The sequence below is a fragment of the Canis lupus genome, chromosome 3 (genome assembly GCF_003254725.2).
Source record: "Canis lupus dingo isolate Sandy chromosome 3, ASM325472v2, whole genome shotgun sequence".
NCBI lineage: Eukaryota > Metazoa > Chordata > Mammalia > Carnivora > Canidae > Canis > Canis lupus.
Window position 1 is genome coordinate 31778508 of NC_064245.1, and position 17624 is coordinate 31796131.

The 17624-nt window shown below is 38.0% G+C and overlaps 1 protein-coding gene across 4 annotated transcripts in view; it reads right to left on the reverse strand.

The window, feature by feature from the left end:
- Positions 1-1507: 1507 nt before the first annotated feature.
- Positions 1508-17624, reverse strand: part of NIPA1 (NIPA magnesium transporter 1) — a 54461-nt gene continuing 38344 nt past the window's right edge. For all 4 annotated transcript variants that reach the window (XM_025437520.3, XM_025437523.3, XM_025437524.3 and 1 more), the window contains 2 exons: positions 11109-11269; positions 1508-7145 (listed from right to left, as the gene is read on the reverse strand). In XM_025437520.3, the coding sequence (XP_025293305.1) occupies positions 6634-7145; positions 11109-11269 (673 nt within the window). In that variant the 3' untranslated portion in view covers positions 1508-6633. The remainder of the gene's footprint in view (positions 7146-11108; positions 11270-17624) is intronic.

The following is a 17624-nucleotide window of genomic DNA, read 5'->3' on the forward strand; positions in this document are numbered from 1 at the left end:
GAAACTACCAGGTAAGTTTGGAAATATGGTGTACTAATGTGATTAACATTACAGTAAAGATGCTAAAAATGTCATGCCTCAGACCCATCAGACAGGGACATAACTCAGCAACAGAGGAACTAGACCGTAAGTTCCTCGCAACCAACCAGGACAAGTTTTTGTACAATTAGGCACTTACACACTTCACAACTCCAAAAACATTGGTGGTTTTTAAAATGTTTGTTCCTTGAGGCAGCCTGGATGGCTCAGTGGTTTAGCGCCGCCTTCAGCCCAGGGTGTGATTCTGGAGCCCATGGATCAAGTCCCACGCCTGGCTCCCTGCATGGAACCTGTTTCTCCCTTTGCCTGTCTCTCTCTCTCTCTCTCTCTCTCTCTCTCGGTCTCTCATGAATAAATAAATAAATAAATAAATAAATAAATAAAATGTTTGTTCTGGGGACACCGGGGTGGCTCAGCGGTTGAGCATCTGCCTTCGGCCCAAGGCATGATCCCAGAATCCCAGAATCCCAGGCATGATCCCAGAATCCACATCAGGCTCCCCACATGGAGCCTGCTTCTCCCTCTGCCTATGTCTTCCTCTCTATGTGTCTCTCATGAATAAATAAAATATTTTAAATAAAAAAATATAAATAAAAAAATAAAATGTTCCTGATTTCTGTATAGGTACACTTTGATCAAAATGTAAGTAATTAGGGATACCTGGCTGGCTCAGTTGGCAGATCATGCAACCCTTGATCTTAGGGTTGTAAGTTAGAGCCCCACATTGAGTGCAGAGATTGTTTAAAAATAAATAAATAAATAAATAAATAAATAAATAAATAATATATATATATATATATATATATATGAGTAATTAAATCCTTTTGGAAAGAGCCTCAAAAATACATAATTTTTGCTCAAATAATTTTTCTTTTTCTTATTTTGGGCAGGGGAGATTGTGGAACAAAAGGAGCAGAAGAGAGAGAGAATCTTAAGCAGGTACCATGCTAGGTGTGGAGCCTGATGTGAAAGTTGATCTCCTAACCCTGAGATCATAAGCTGAACCAAAATCAAGAGTCAGACACTAAACCGACTGCACCACCCAGGCATCCAATATTTTTTTCATTTAATAAAGTGAGTTATAGGACACTAATAAAGATTAATGACAAGATTTCTGATGACACCGTATTAAAATGTGTTATGATTCTCTAATTTTCCATGTGCTTAAAATATAATAAAATGTTATGTATAACATATAAAAGGTATTAACATTTAAAATATAGCTGATTTTCCTTAATACCATAATTTTGTTGTATCAGAACATAATCACTACATGGTAAACTCCTTCACATATCATGGATCTGCTCCCTAAGATGTGCACAGGTAGATATTTTCTATATCATGATGGGGACCTGGGCTATTTGTTTCTACAAAGGAAATGGGACACATTTAATTAAGGAACTAGGATGAAATGGAATCTGAGACTACAATATTTCAAGTTGTGGATAAAAAAGAAAAGCAACAAGTGTTCAGCTAGAAATAAGTTATTTTATTTTAAAACACATACAGATTAATAAATATTATTGGAAAACTTAATAAATAGCCTTTTATATTTACATAAGGCAATTACAACATGCTATGACTACTTCTATAAAGCAAAATATAAGCAAGTCTTAGCCATTGATAAATGTGTGTATGTATGCTAACTGGAAGCTCCCCTGATACATTTACAGGAAAAAAACCTACACAATCAATCAACATGTTACATTTTTTAATCTAGTCATCGTTTCCTTCACGATTATATTCCATTTTACAAGAAAGTAATAGTTGTCATTTAAAAAGGCAAAAACACTCAGGAATGCTACTGAAGAACAGTACCCTTAAATGATTCCAAAGTGCAAAAACACTGACATGGGGGTAGGGGCCAAATTATTATGTTCTGACATATAAAATAGTCTGAACTTTTCAACATGACCTTTTGGTACTAGTGGTTTAGGAGCTCCTGACATTTACCTGGTGTCAGGTAGTTCATGTCAGGGATGAACTGCTTGGAAGCAAGAAGTTCAGCATCATTCTTACAAATCTAACACAACAGGATCAATCTGGTTCACAGGTCACTGAATCTTTTGCAGCACATAAACCTAGGCATAATGTCAGAAAATCTCATCACACCATCAGAATGTGATTTTTCAGTGCAACTTTTAAAGTCCCTTTTAATTTCCATATTTTATAATAGAATATACAAACCCTTCCTTTTAAAACAAAAAAAAAAAAAGGAAAATTAAAGCTTCATGGAATCATGCAAACTTTACACCCAGCACTCCCTTTGCTTATGCAGAGCTTGAAGCTGCCTGTCTATAGCACAGTCCTGAGCAGACTCAGATGGTGCAGCTGAATTTCCACTGCCTCACTCCAGAGCAATCCTGTATATAACATTCGTCTGAGGCTACCAGCACATGCTAACAGTGTGAGCGCTCTAAAACAGGTGATTTGGAGAACCATCTCACCCCTTTAGAGGTAGAGAAACTGAGGCACAGAAAGGTTATGTGACTCACCTATAGTTGCACAATTCAAGGAAAAATAGAGAAAAGAACAAATATGTCCTTCTCCCTGGCTCATGCTCTGGGCCCTAGACTATGTTTTTTATCATGTTGGGTACGTTTGAAATAGATTTATTTACATGATCATTGTTCTACTGAGTATCAACTTTTTACTAGACAACATTTTTTTATGTAACATAAAGTTACATTTTTAAAAATATAATTATCTTGTTGCATTTAATAGCATGTGAGAAATGTGTATGAAAATAAACAAGTAGTGAAACAGGCCAAATTCTCGTTCTCATTCCTATAATTCTTAATCTTTTCAAGTATACAATGGAGGTATAAGAATCTGGCCAGATGGGAAAAATCACCTAAAAGCTAAAGGACCGACCCTTAAAATTCATCACCAGTACAATTGTGAAGTGGAAGTGAGGAATACAGAAAATTGAGGTATTTTATATGATAAACTGTTTCATGGTGTGACTGGTGTGCAACTGGATCTTTTCTCTTTCCAACTCAAGTTAAGACCTCTAGCTATGAATATGAGTAAAACATGAAAAAATAACACAGACATGTCCTTGGGAAGAAGGTCGATACTAAGTTGTTAATATTACGTTTTTTGGTCCCTGAGAAGGCGGAACACCAAGATTCCATCTAATCCTGCTCAATGGGTGAACTGCTTCCTTGGTGTCAAACACAGTGAGAAGGACAACTCCTTCAGACCACTGGAATCAACCAGGCAACTGTGAACTGATCTAAACTAAAGCATTTTTCTCTCCACAGTTTCCTACTGGGTATGAGAGGCCTAAGTAAGGATCAAGTAGACATCAGAAAAGAGCAATGGACATGGCTCTGTAGACAGTCGGAGCACTTTCTCTGCTCTTCTAGATTAGGTGAGAAAGGTATCATCTCTCAACAAGAACTAGGCAGTTCATCAACACCTTGGTCTCCATGGACCAAGTGCTTGTCCATACCTAGGAGACAATGCATCTCAGTGCTTTACAAATGTCTAGGAACTAGCTTCTGGAAGTGAACACAGTATTTACAAAGAGAGGAGCTGTCAAGGAAGAAGGAAGAGGGGTGACTACACACATTAATAGTATTCTCTTCTATCAGACATGAAACCCAAAGAAAAAGAACAAAGACCAACCTACTACAGCTGGCATGAACTTCTGGAAATAAAATTGAATATAACAAATTGGCTTGAAAAGGAGGAATTGAAAGAATATATCTTATTGCTGAACCAACAGCAGCAAAGTATATTTCACTAATGTTCTAATATGAAAGTACCATAGTGACATCTGACTGAAGAACCATGTGTGGCAAGTAGCAGACGGCCCTTCCTCTCCAGAACCTTCTCTACAGGCATGGAGTAGTCCTCCAGAACAGCAAAATGCTCAGGGTGGTCTTAGTGCTGGGTTTGGGTTAGAATCCTTAATAGGCCTCAATGAGCAAAATAAGAAAGCAATCTTTTTAAATGTAAAGATTCAGATGAAAAACACAAAGCATTGTCCAAGTAGTAGAGCAGAGAAATGACTTAACTATGGTATTGTAGAGAAGCTTTGAAAACAAATAGACAGTAGGTATTTTTTTTTCTTACTTTTTCAGAGATAAAATCCAAAGAATAGTATAATAATGAAAATGTTCCATATATATTTACTTTTAGAGACCAATGAGACCCATTCCCATTCTAGGCCCTCCTCTAAAACTCTCATTTTGAGGCTTTTTTTCCTTGCGATTCCAAATGAATTATGAAAACATGAATTTGTAAAACAAAAACAAAAACTATTAAGTTATATGCTCTATGTCAAACATGAAATTAGGCTATTAGACTGCTGATCATGTCAATTATTTTGAGACTAGAGTTACACACTTAAAAATTCAATCATTAGAACTTTGTTCCACTGGAAGGAAAGCTGGGCATCCTACCAAAATAATCTGCTAATCTGGGAGAATCTAACTGTTCCAGAACAAATCACCCTTAAGAGACCAGCTATTACTACTTTCAGATTTTGTTTTACTCTAAAAAATCAGAGGTGATCATCCAGAAAATATCACCTCTGAATATCCATGGTATAATTATGAATTAAAATATAATGAGGAACACTAATAGATGAATTTAAACTTAGCTTCACCTATAAATTGTAACAAAATAAACAAGATAATTTCCATAAGACATATGAACTTTCTCAGTGTACTTGTGTTACCACATATATTCTTTTAATATCTTAAACTGTTTATCTAGGAAATTATTTTTATGTTCAAAAATATACTGATATTACCATGTGACATTTTTGAGAGCATAGTTCAGTAAATTAAGGCTTGCATTCCTAAAAATACCTGATGATAAAAAAACAAACCTTCAAGAGCTGACAAAAAGAGTGAGGGACTCTTTGAGTATTTATTAACTATCAGTTAATATAAGATTAAAAATTTTTTTAAACAGTTTTGTTGCTGCTCTCAGTTCACTAATCCCTGACAACCCACATCATCATATGTGCTTTTAATTCATAAAGGTGTTCTTCACTCTATGTTAAACTATCCTCATTTTATTTAGTTTTTTTGTTTAATATTTTAGGGAACAATTTCTTTGGCCTTTAGAGATGTTCTTTTTGCCTGAAAAAACATTTTTCCCTTAGTGAGTAACTTCAATTGGTTATTGTTAAATTTGATATTCTAGTTCACCAAATCACCTCACCCAATCCCATCTTCCAACTTGACACAGTTCACTATTTAGGTAAAATACTGCACATGAAGTACATGATATCTTAATGAAATAATTTGCATCACTTTGTGCTTTGCTCCCATTTAATATACACAGAAAGTTACTAAAAACAGATGATCTCTTTGATCCAAATACTGGCATAATTCGTGGCTACTTTGCATTTCAGAAGCTTAATTAGAGGTTGGGTGAAGAACTCTAGGGTACTCTGCCTTTTCAAACAACAGGGAGATGGCTAAGTTAATTGCTTTTCTTTTTCCTAGAAATTCTTTTTAAAACTTAGTATATGTGTTCTAATTTGCAGAAAGTCTGAACTACACTGTGTCCTTTAACCTATTCCTGTATTATAGGGAACTCGATATATGTGCTATTGAACTCTCTCAACTAACACCCTGTCAAGTAATTTATTTCTTCTCAATGGCCACAATACTCACTGAAAGAGAACATGGATATATTTGATACTGGGTCCAAGGTACATAGACTGAATGTAAATAAAAATACCTTATGTTACCTTAAGTCAATTGTCTTTAATTGGATAATAACTTCATGCTAAAAGGGTCAATTTGCTCTTCTGTGTCTTTCACATTGACTTTCTTCCAACAAATGACTATATTGTTATTTCTAACTGCTTTACACATTTATATTTAGGATAGTGAAATATTAAAGTATAATCAAAGAGTTATTCTAATCTAAAAGAATATACATGTATTATTCATCAAATTAAGTGAAGAGTTCTAGTGATAAAAGGCACTGAAATTGATTTGAGCTATTGAAAGTCAGCCTATAAATGGAACTCTGCATCATGTCCACCTATTCTCTCTCTATTTTCAATTAAAATATCTTGGAGTGGGGGGTGGGAGAGTCAGCTCATTAGAGGATTAAAAACAATTAAATGTATATACTTCTTATATGGATGAGGTACCTGAATGTTATACATGCCTAATGCAAAATAACACAACTACAGACACATTTACTATATACCCAGACTTCAAGACAACAATTTCTCCCATTTCCAAAGTAATCTTTTAAGTAAGAGTATCTGCGCCCCTGCAAAGACTAATCAGAAAGAGCCCATCTTTATTTTGTACTGAATAATGTTAAAATATTTTAAAAGCAAAGAGTATTCATGAAAGCTTCCAGGTTAATGGCAAAGAACATGAGATTCCTCTCATCGGAGAGAGATGATGCCCAGGCAACCATTTAGCAACTTCAGACTGCAGAGGGCTGGGCCCCCACCCTGGTGCTGAGTGATGCTCCCCACTGTCCATCAGACCACCCATTAATATGCAAGCAATACCATTGATTAGGGTCTCTTCCACTTCACATCAAATTAGGGCCAGAAACAACATCCATTTCCTATTCTTGAGCCACTCAACCCCCTGTTGGGTTCTAGTCTGTTTTCATATTAGATTTGTTCATCTCCCCAAGGTTGAAATTGAACTCTTTGAACACCTGTATAAGGACAATCCCAACAGAGACGGTGGTGAACCCACAGGCCATACCCAGGAAGTCCACTAGGCCCACATTGCTCCATTCCCGAAAGAGGATGGCCGATGCTAGCAGGACAAGGGTGGTGAACACGACGTAGTAGATGGCCCCAAACACAGAGGAGTCGAAGCACTCAAGCGCCTTGTTGATGTACCTGAACTGGACGATGATGCTGCAACCAAGCACAGCCAGGAGCACCAGGCACAGGCAGAGGGCCCGCTGACTAGATGGGTTGTTGTGGAAGATATCTTGGGCCGCCAGCCCGATGCCCTTGGTAGAAGGCACAGTGAAACTCCCCAGCAAGGAGCAGATACTGATGTAGACCATGATGTTGGTGGGCCCATGGGCCGGCGCAATCCAAAAGATGAGCAGCAGCAGCATAAGGAGCACGATGCACAGATAGCCCACAAACACTGGAAAACAGATGATTTTCTTACTTTAGAGTCAGTTCAACTAGACCCAGGCAGATAATGCTCCTGTACATGTGGCCAGAGTGGGAGGTTTCTTAAAGAACATGTGAGAAAGCTGCAGGGGAATTTATGTTGGTGATCAAGGGCAATATACGGCAGATGAAGGCCATAGGCCCTGGGATATAGAGATGGTTTCACACAATCAAAAATCATCCCCTTCTCCTCAAAACTTCTGAATGTCTCCTTGGACTTATAAATGAAAAATATGCTTGTAATTATCAGAGCCTAGAACCCAGTTTATATATGAAACAAATTTTTGCATATATTTAATATGCACTGAATTTTTCAGAACTTCATCAAGAGTTATTCTCCATTTCAGAGGATCCCATTGCTGATGGCAATACCCTAAGTATTTCAGTTAATAGCCCAACATACCATGAGTCTGTATTTGCAACTGCCAGGGTCTCGGCGACTCCACATGGAGTGAGGTCTGCTGGCTTTAGTATGTTTTCTGTAGTCGTACTTGAGCATTCTATTTTTTTTTTAAGATTTTATTCATCTACTCATGAGAGACACAGAGAGAGGCAGAGACAGGCAGAGGGAGAAGCAGGCTCCCTGTGGGGAGCCAGATGTGAGACTCAATCCCAGGACCCTGGGATCATGCCCTGAGCCAAAGGCAGACACTCAACCACTGAGCCATCCAGGTGCCCCCTTAGCATTCTATTTTATTATAAAGTACCAACCTGCCATTTCTCCTTTTCTTTCATCTTATAGTTAGGGCATCATATTGAAAATGTGCTTTGAAATTACATGTACAAGGAGGTTATAATTTTCAATTCAATATGAGTTAGTAAAGGAGGTACTAGGAGCTGGGCCTGACAGGGCAAGGAACAACGTGGACATGCACCAGGCAGGCTGTGGGAGTCCCGTCTTCCCTACAGGTAAGAAAAAGGAACTGTGGAGCCTTGTTCTAGGAGAGGATTCAGGAAGATAACCTTAAAATTTCTTCTGAGGCAGGGCACCTGGGTGGCTCAGTGGGTGAGCAACTGCCTTAGGCTCAGGTCATGATCCTGGGGTCCTGGGATCGAGTCCCACATTGGGCTCCCCACAGAGAACCTACTTCTCCCTCTGCATTTTTTTTTAAGATTTTATTTATTTATTCATGAGAGACACAGAGAGAGAGAGAGAGAGAGAGAGAGAGAGAGAGGCAGAGACACAGGCAGAGGGAGAAGCAGGCTCCATGCAGGGAGCCTGACGTGGGACTCGATTCCAGGTCTCCAGGATCAGGCCCTAGGCTGAAGGTGGTGCTAAACCGCTGAGCCACCTGGGCTGCCCCTCCCTCTGCCTATGTCTCTGCCTCTCTCTCTGTGTCTCATGAATAAATAAATTTTAAAAAATTATTCTGAGACAATTATTTGACAAAAAAATTCATTCTGGATTTTTACATTTAGAAGAATTTTTTTAAAAACTAGAAACCTCCCTTAACTTAATAAATTAAGTGGATGGGATGCCTGGGTGGCTCAGGGGTTGAGTGTCTTTCTTTGGCTCAGGCCATAATCCAGGATTGAGTCCCACATCAGGCTCCTCACAGGGAGGAGTCAATGTGCCTCTGTCTGCCTGTGTCTCTGCCTCTCTCTTTCTGTGTCTCTCCTGAATACATAAATAAAATCTTCTGAAATAAATAAATAAATAGGATAGAATAATATCAATTTATATTCCAAGTTAAGCCCTACGACCCAGCAATTGCACTGTTGGGGATTTACCCCAAAGATACAAATGCAATGAAACGCCGGGACACCTGCACCCCGATGTTTCTAGCAGCAATGGCCACGATAGCCAAACTGTGGAAGGAGCCTCGGTGTCCAACGAAAGATGAATGGATAAAGAAGATATGGTTTATGTATACAATGGAATATTACTCAGCTATTAGAAATGACAAATACCCACCATTTGCTTCAACGTGGATGGAACTGGAGGGTATTATGCTGAGTGAAGTAAGTCAGTCGGAGAAGGACAAACATTATATGTTCTCATTCATTTGGGGAATATAAATAATAGTGAAAGGGAAAATAAGGGAAGGGAGAAGAAATGTGTGGGAAATATCAGAAAGGGAGACAGAACGTAAAGACTGCTAACTCTGGGAAACGAACTAGGGGCGGTAGAAGGGGAGGAGGGCGGGGGGTGGGAGTGAATGGGTGACGGGCACTGGGTGTTATTCTGTATGTTAGTAAATTGAACACCAATAAAAAAAAAATGAAAGTAAAAAAAAAAAAATTTATATTCCAAGTTAAAACAAAGTTTTTCATGTTAAAAACAAAAATCTTTTTGCTACCATACGTTTATATCAAATTGTTATGGTAGTATTCAAATTAGACATATATTTTGTAAAAGTTAGGACCTGAATACTGGCAACATCCAGATTTATCAAAAAGTAATAGGCTGGGACACCTGGGTGGCCCAGTGGTTGAGCATCTCCCTTCGGCCCAGAGCGTGATCCTAGGGTCCTGGGATGGAGTCCCACATCAGGCTCCCCATGGAAAGCCTGCTTCTTCCTCTGCCTATCTCTCTGCCTCTCTCTCTCTCTCTCTCTCTCTCTCTGTGTCTCTCATGAATAAATAAATAAAATCTTTAAAAAAGCGAAAAAAAAGCAAGAGGCCTTGAAGCATCCAGGTGGCTCAGTCATTAAGAATCTGACTCTTGATTTCTGCTCAGGTCATGATCTCAGGGTTTTGAGGTCGAGTTCTGAGTCAGGCTCCACACTTAGTGGAGAATCTGCTTGAGATTCTCTTCCCTCCTCCCTCTGTGCCCCCGAATCAAAAAAAAAAAAAAAAAGTAAGAAATATTGTTCTGAAACTTAAATAAAGTAAATCCTTCAGGACATTCATATCCAGTTTACTGATTTTTTTTCGTGTCTTTGTATTCTCATTTCTCATAGTTTTAGAAATATTTTCACTTTTACAGGGTGAAGTAAATGAAATAATACCAAGTGTTTAGGGACAAAATCTAATAGAAAAATACAGTCTTAGCTAATTTCATTATAAATCCTTTTTCAAATTTTTACAGATGTTTCTGTTGCAATGACAGTCACTGTCAATTGAGAGCTATAAAAGAGTGGTCAGTTTTTTTTGTGACCTAGAGATGTCTATATTTGGGATATTCATGTGGATGCAATTTTGTGCTGCCACCTTTCTAAAATTGTTTGTGAGCAACATAAGATGGTCTACTGGTAATAATTTAGAAGAATCTATATTTTAAGCCAGTATAATTTTGTAAACTGTGGTTTTTTATAGCATTTGTCAAAAAATATATCTTAAAAATATCTAGAAAAAATATAGAGAGATTTCTATGGGAGATCCAAAGATAAATCAAATTGAGTCTCAGCTGTCAGCTTCACATCAGAGGGAAGTGCAGAGTGTGGACACATAGTGGTCCTGAGGGGAGCATGGCCCATAGCAGACCCTAGCAGGACTGACACTAAGAGGGAGAGACAGCAGGAATGCGGAAAGGAGGTAGGGTGGGAATATGGGAGGTAGGGAGAGGTAAGAGGCGGTGGGAGGAGACATGGGGAGTGGTCATGGGAGGTAGGGCAGTGGGAAGGCCACAATAAGCTACAAGTGGGTAAGTGTGGGAGGGAGGCAAGAGGGGATGAGCCAATTGTGGAAGGGGCAGATGATGAAGGAACCCATGCACAAGGTCTCTGAGGTCCAGAAGAAAGCAGAAGGGGTCCCAATCTCCAGGGAGCAGGAATGCAAGGTCTGGAACACAGGGACCGCCAGACCTCTTCCCACACCTCGGGCAGCACGAGTGGGGATGCTACAGCCTGCAGGGCACAACAATGGCCACTCATAGGCAAAGAGGAACAGAGGGTCTGGGAGAACAGACCATGAGTAAGCCAACTCCAGCCTAGGACTGGAAGAATCATACTGACAGCCAAGCTCTCTTGCACCTTTGCTAGAAAGGAGTTACCTGGGTTAGTCAGCTTCTCTTCCAGCTCAGCCTGAGTGGTCACACTCTCAGATTTTGGGGAGTGGATAATCAGCACAACAGAACCTGCACAGCTTAGCAGACACCCCAATTTGCCCAAGATATTGAGCTTTTCCTTCAGAAGATAAGAAGCTAAAATGGACCTTTGTTTTAAAAAAAGAGAGAGAGAGAAATCATTAAAATTTAAACCATACTATCTGATCTGTTTCTACTAATTGTACTTATTTTGGAAAAGCCCTATTTTCTTGACAGCCATATTTGTTTTTAATTTAGTTTTTAAGAGCAGAAAAGATTGGGAGTTTATTGAAATTGTTACTTAAACACAAAAGATTTCCATACCAATTCCATGCAGTCAGTACATAGATAATGACTCTTAACCTATATTACTATATATTATTTTGGTAGATAGAAAATATACCAGGATAGAAAAATGTTTATTATTCATAAAGATGAAGTTTCACAATTAAATAAAAATACTGCTTCCTTATTTTTAAAAGCAGACAATCAGGGGGCCTGAGTAGCTCAGTTGGTTGAGCATCTGACTCCTCCTTTCGGCTCAGGTCATGATCTCAGGGTCATAAGATTAAGCCCCGCCTCGGGCTCCCCACTCAGTGCAAGTCCGGTTGAGATTCTCTCTCCTTATGCTCCTCCCCCTGATTGCGCGCACGCGCTCTCTCTCTCTCTCTCTCTCTCTCTCTCAAATAAATAAAAAAAATAAAAGCTTTTAAAAAGTTAATACAAAAACTAAAAGCAAACAAACTATGTTAATGGGAAAGTAAGTTATAAAAAACTGTTAAAATAATTACACGTCATTCATGATGAAAACACAAGTCAAAATGAATTGAGAAAATGCAAAAAAGACGAAAACCCAAAAATGCAGCAGTAAATGCATTACAATTTTATAACAACCCAAACTATTTTTTGAGAAGGGGGAGAACTATTTTTTGTGGGGAGGCGGAGAGAGAGAGAAAGAGAGAGAGAGAGAGAGAGAGAATATGAATCTTAAGCAGGCTCCACACCCAGCACAGAGCCCAACATAGGACTCAATCTCACAATGCTGGGAACATGATGGGAGCCAAAATCAAGAGTCATATACTTAATTGACTGAGCCACTCAGGTGTCCCCAATACCCTAAAGTTTTAAAATGTGGTCATATTACTTATATAATGCAAAAAAAAAGTATTCCTTTAAAAACACCTATAATCTTAAGGTTGGTTGGTAATACGTTTTTTATTTCCCTGTGTAACATCAGTAAACAATCTGAATTGGAAAACCTCGGCTTTTAGTAATCATAAGACTAGTAATAGTCACTTTGTTGTCTATGGCAAAGGCCCTCAGGGAACACAAATATCCATCAGGAAGGCACACTAGAATTAGATATATTGCATTATTTCCTTCTTAATCCTCATTTTACGGATAAATAGTCTCAGAAAGGATTAGCACTGAACCCAAAGAACAAAACTAGTAAGAGGTGAAATCATGGTGATAACATATCTATAAAGCTAAAGCTCCATCTTTTCCCTTAGACCACTTTGTGTCTTGATCCCTAGACAGCCTAGTCCTCAAGGAAACCTTTGCAACGGACTTGAGGAAATAACAAAATCATTTAAAAAACCAACAAATAATATTAGACTACACAACTGGGTGTTAAACTGAGGGGTCAGACATAGCTGCACATAGGTGGAAACCAGAGGACTGGGAGGCTCTCAGAAGTAAGCTTGGGATCATGGGCAGGCTATGGGCAGGCTATGCCAAAGTGGAAAATGGCTGCCATGCATGAAAGCAGAGAGGAAAGAATGTTGAAAAAGAAAGCCAAAGCTGGAGGCATCACAATTCCAGACTTCAGGCTGTATAACAAAGCTGTGATCATCAAGACAGTGTGGTACTGGCACAAAAACAGATACACAGATCAATGGAAAAGAAGAGAGAATCCAGAAATGGGCCCTCAACAATATTCTAATTAACTATAACAATATTCTAATTAATTATTCTAGTCAACTAATATTTAACAAAGCAGGAAAGAATATCCACTGGAAATAGGAGAGTCTTCAATAAATGGTGTTGGGAAAATTGGACAGCCACGTGCAGAATGAAACTGGACTATTCTCTTACACCAGACACAAAGATAAACTTGAAATGGATAAAAAGACTTATATGTAAGACAAGAATCCATCAAATTCCTAGAGGAGAACACAAGCAGCAACCTCTTGGACCTTGGCCACAGCAACTTCTTGCTAGAACGGCTTCAAAGGCAAGTGAAACAAAAGCAAAAATGAACTATTGGGACTTCAACAAGATAAAAAGCTCTGCACAGCAAAGGAAAGAGTCAACAAAACCAAAAGACAACCTAAAGAATGGAAGAAGATATTTGCAAATGTCTTCTCAGATAAGGGGCTAGTATCTAAGATCTATAAAGAACACACCAAAAGAGGAGGAGGAGGAGGAGGAGGAGGAGGAGGAGGAGGAGGAGGAGGAGGAGGAGGAGGAGAAAAAAGAAGAAAAAAGAAGAAAAGAAACCCAGAAAATCCAAGTCAAGAAATGGGCAGAAGACAAGAACAGACGTTTCTCCAACAGACACATGTAAAAATGCTCAAGCATCAGAGAAATACAAATCAAAACGAGAATGAGATACCACCTCACACCAGTTAGAGTGGCCAAAATTAATAGTACAGGAAACAAGTGTTGATGAGGATGCAGAGAAAGGGGAACACTCTTGCACTGCTGGTGGGAATGCAAACTGGTGCATCCAATCTGGAAAACTGTATGGAGGTTCCTCAAAAAGTTAAAAATAGAGCTACCCTAAGACCCAGCAATTGCACTACTGCGTGTTTATCCAAATGATACAGTGATTTGAAGGGGCACACGCATCCCAATGTTTATAGCAGTAATGTCCACAATAGCCAAACTGTGGCAAGAGCCCTAATGTCCTTCAACAGATGAATGGATAAAGAAGATGTGATGTGATGTGTGTGTGTGTAATGGAATATTACTCAGGCATCAAAAAGAATGAAATCTTGCCAATTACAACAATGTGGATGGAACTAGAGGGTATTATGCTAAGTGAAATAAGTCAGAGAAAGAAAAATATCAGATGGTATTACTCATATGTGGAATTTAAGAAACAAAAGAAACGAACATAGGAGAAGGGAAGGAAAAATAATATGAAATCAAAGAGGGACACAAACCATAAGAAACTCAACTACAGGAAACAAACTGAGGGATGCTGGAGGGGAGGTGGGTAGGGGGATGAGATAACTGGGTGATGGGCATTAAGGAGGGCATATGATGTAATGAGCACTGGGTGTTATATGCAAGTGATGAAATCACTAAACTCTACCTCTGACACTAATAATGCACTATACTTTATTTAATTGATTTTAAATTTTAAACAAGACTAGAAATAGTAAGTGTTGGTAAGGAGAAAAGGGAACCCTCTTGCACTTTAGGTGGATTGTAAATTGGTGCAACCACTATGGAAAACGGTACACGGGTTCCTCAACAAATCAAAAATAGAACTATCATATGATCCAATAATTCTGCTGGGTATTCACCCAAATAAAATGAAAACAGTAATTCAAAAATATATATGTGTACTTCAATGTTTTCTGCAGAATTATTTATCAGTCAAGATAGAGAAGGAACCTAAGTCCTTATCAACAGATGAACGCATAAAGAAGGAATGGTATGTGTATATACATACACACACACACAAATATTATTCAATCATAAGGAGAACAAAATCTTGCCACCTGTGACAACATGGATGGACCTAGAGGGCACTACGCCAAGTGAAAGGAGTCAAAGAAAAATACTATATCATGTTATTTACATGTGCAATCTAAATCACAAAATGAACAATAACAAAACACACAAACCCCCGAAGGCTCATTAATACAGAGAACAATCTGGTGGGGCAGGGCTGTGGGGAGATGGGTGAAATAGGTGAAGGGGATTAAGAGGTACAAACTTCCAGGTGTAAAATAAACCATGGAGTTGAAAAGTAGAGCATTGGAAATATGGTCAGAAGGACTGTAATAACTGTATGGTGCCAGATGGTAACTTCACTGATTGTGATGAGCACTGGGTAATTCATAGAAATGTTGAATCATTTATGTTGTACACTCGAAACTAATATAACATTGCAGGTCAAATTTAATAAAAATAAATTATTGTAGTTTTCAGTGTACAGATCACCTTCTTGATTATATTTATTCCTTAGCATTTTATTTTGTTGTTAATGGAGAGAAACACAACTGATTTCTATATCCTGAAACTTTACTGAATTTTTAAAATCTGTTCTAATAGTTTTTTGTTGAGTTTTTACGATTTTCTATATTTAAGATCATGTCATGTGCAAACAAAGACAATTTTAATTCTTATTTTCTGATTCAGATGCCTTTCCTTTCTTTTTCTTGCCTAAGTCCTCTAAGACTTCTAGTACTATGTTTAATAGGAACGGTGAGAATGGGCACACTTGTTTTTTCCCCATCTTAGAGGAAAGTTTTCAAACATTCACTGCTGATTATCTTAGCTCTGAGCTTGTCATATAATGGCCTTTATTATATTGAAGTATGTTACCTTTATACCCAGTTTGTTAAGGATTTTTTGTCATGAGTACATATTGACTTTTACTAAGATTTTTTGCATCTACTGAGATGACCATTGAATTTTGATTTTTCATTACATTAATGTGGTATATGACATGTATTGGTATTCATATGGGTTTGTTTTTTTTTAAGATTTTATTTATTCATTCATGAGAGACAGAGAGAGAGAGAGAGAGGCAGAGACACAGGCAGAGGGAGAAGAAGGCTCCATGCAGGGAGTTGGACATGGGACTCGATTCCGGTCTCCAGGATCACACCCTGGGCTGCAGGCAGCGCTAAACCGCTGAGCCACCCGGGATGCCCAGTATTCGTATGTTGAACCATACTTCCATCTCAGAGATAAATCCAACGTAATGATGATGTATGTTCTTTTTAATACACTATTAAATTTGGCATGCTAATATTTTGTAAGAATTTTTGTTGATGAATTGAGAATATATTCATCAGGGATATTGGTAGTTAGTTTTCTTGTAGTGTCTTTATCTAGCTTTGGTATCAGGGAAATGCTGGCTCATAAAATGAGCTTGGGAGTCCTCTCCTCTTCAATTTTTTGGAAGTTTGAAAAAGATTGGCATTAATTGTTCTTTAAACATTTGGTAGAATTCACCCATAAAGCCAACTGGTCCTGGACTTTTCTTTATTCGGATATTTTTTATTGTTGATTCCATCTCTTTACTTATCATTTGTCGGTTCGGATTTTCTATTTCTTCATGATTCAGTCTTTGGTAGGTTTTATATTTCTAGAATTTATCTCTTTCTTTAAGGCTGTTCAATTTGTTGCCATATAATTGTTCATAGTAGTGCTTTATAACCCTTTGTATTTCTGTTGTATCAGTTGTTACGCCTCCTCTTTCATTCCTAATTTTGAGTCTTCTCTTAATCTAAAGCCATATCCATTTTATCTTTTAAAAATGTTTGCTCCTAGTTTCTTTAATCTTTTCTATTGTTCTTCTGATCTCTATTTTTGATCTTTCTTATTTCCTACCTTTTATCTATACTGGGTTTAGTTTGTTCTTTTTCTTCATTCCTTAAGGTGTAAAGTTAGGTTGAGATCATTTTTTCTTAAATTAGGGATTTATCACTATAAAATTCTCTTTTAGAATTGCTTTTGCAGCATCTCATAGGTTTTAATATGTTGAATTTCCATTTTCATTTGTTTCAAGATTATTTTATTTCTCTTTAAATTTCTTCTTTGACCCTTGATTGTTTAGGTGTTGTTTCATCTTCACATACGTATAAATCTGCTCCTTTCCTGTTACTGATTTCAATTTCAATACCATTAAGGTCAGATACTTGTTATGATCTCAACCTTCTTAAACTTGCTAAGACTTCTTCAGAAACCTGTAATATTTATCTATCCTGGGCAATGTTCTATATGCATTTGAGAAGAATGTTAACTCTGCTGTTGTTGGATAGAATGTTCTGTGTATGTATCTTAGATCCATTTGGTCTAAGTATGGTTCAAGTCTCATGTTTCCATTTTGATTTTCTGTCTGAATGATCTATCCATTACTGAGTGCGATACTGAAGTCCCCTTCTATTATTGTATTGCTGTCTTTTCTTCCAGCATATCTGTTAGTATCTGCTTAATATATTTAGGTACTCTGATGCTGGGTGCATATATACTTATGATTGTTAAATCTTGATGGATTTAACATTAGATGGTGAGTTTCTTTTTCCTTTATTACTGTATCTGCCTTAGTCTATTTGTCTAAGTACAGCAAGTGGTGCCTGGGTGGCTCAGTTGGTTAAGCATTTGCCTTTGGCTCAGGTCATGATCTCCAGGTCCTGGGACCAAGCCCCGCACTAGGCTTCCTGCTCAGCAAGGGGTCTGCTTCTCTCTCTCTCTCTCTCCCCTCCCCAATGCCCCTCCTCACTGCTCATTCTCTCT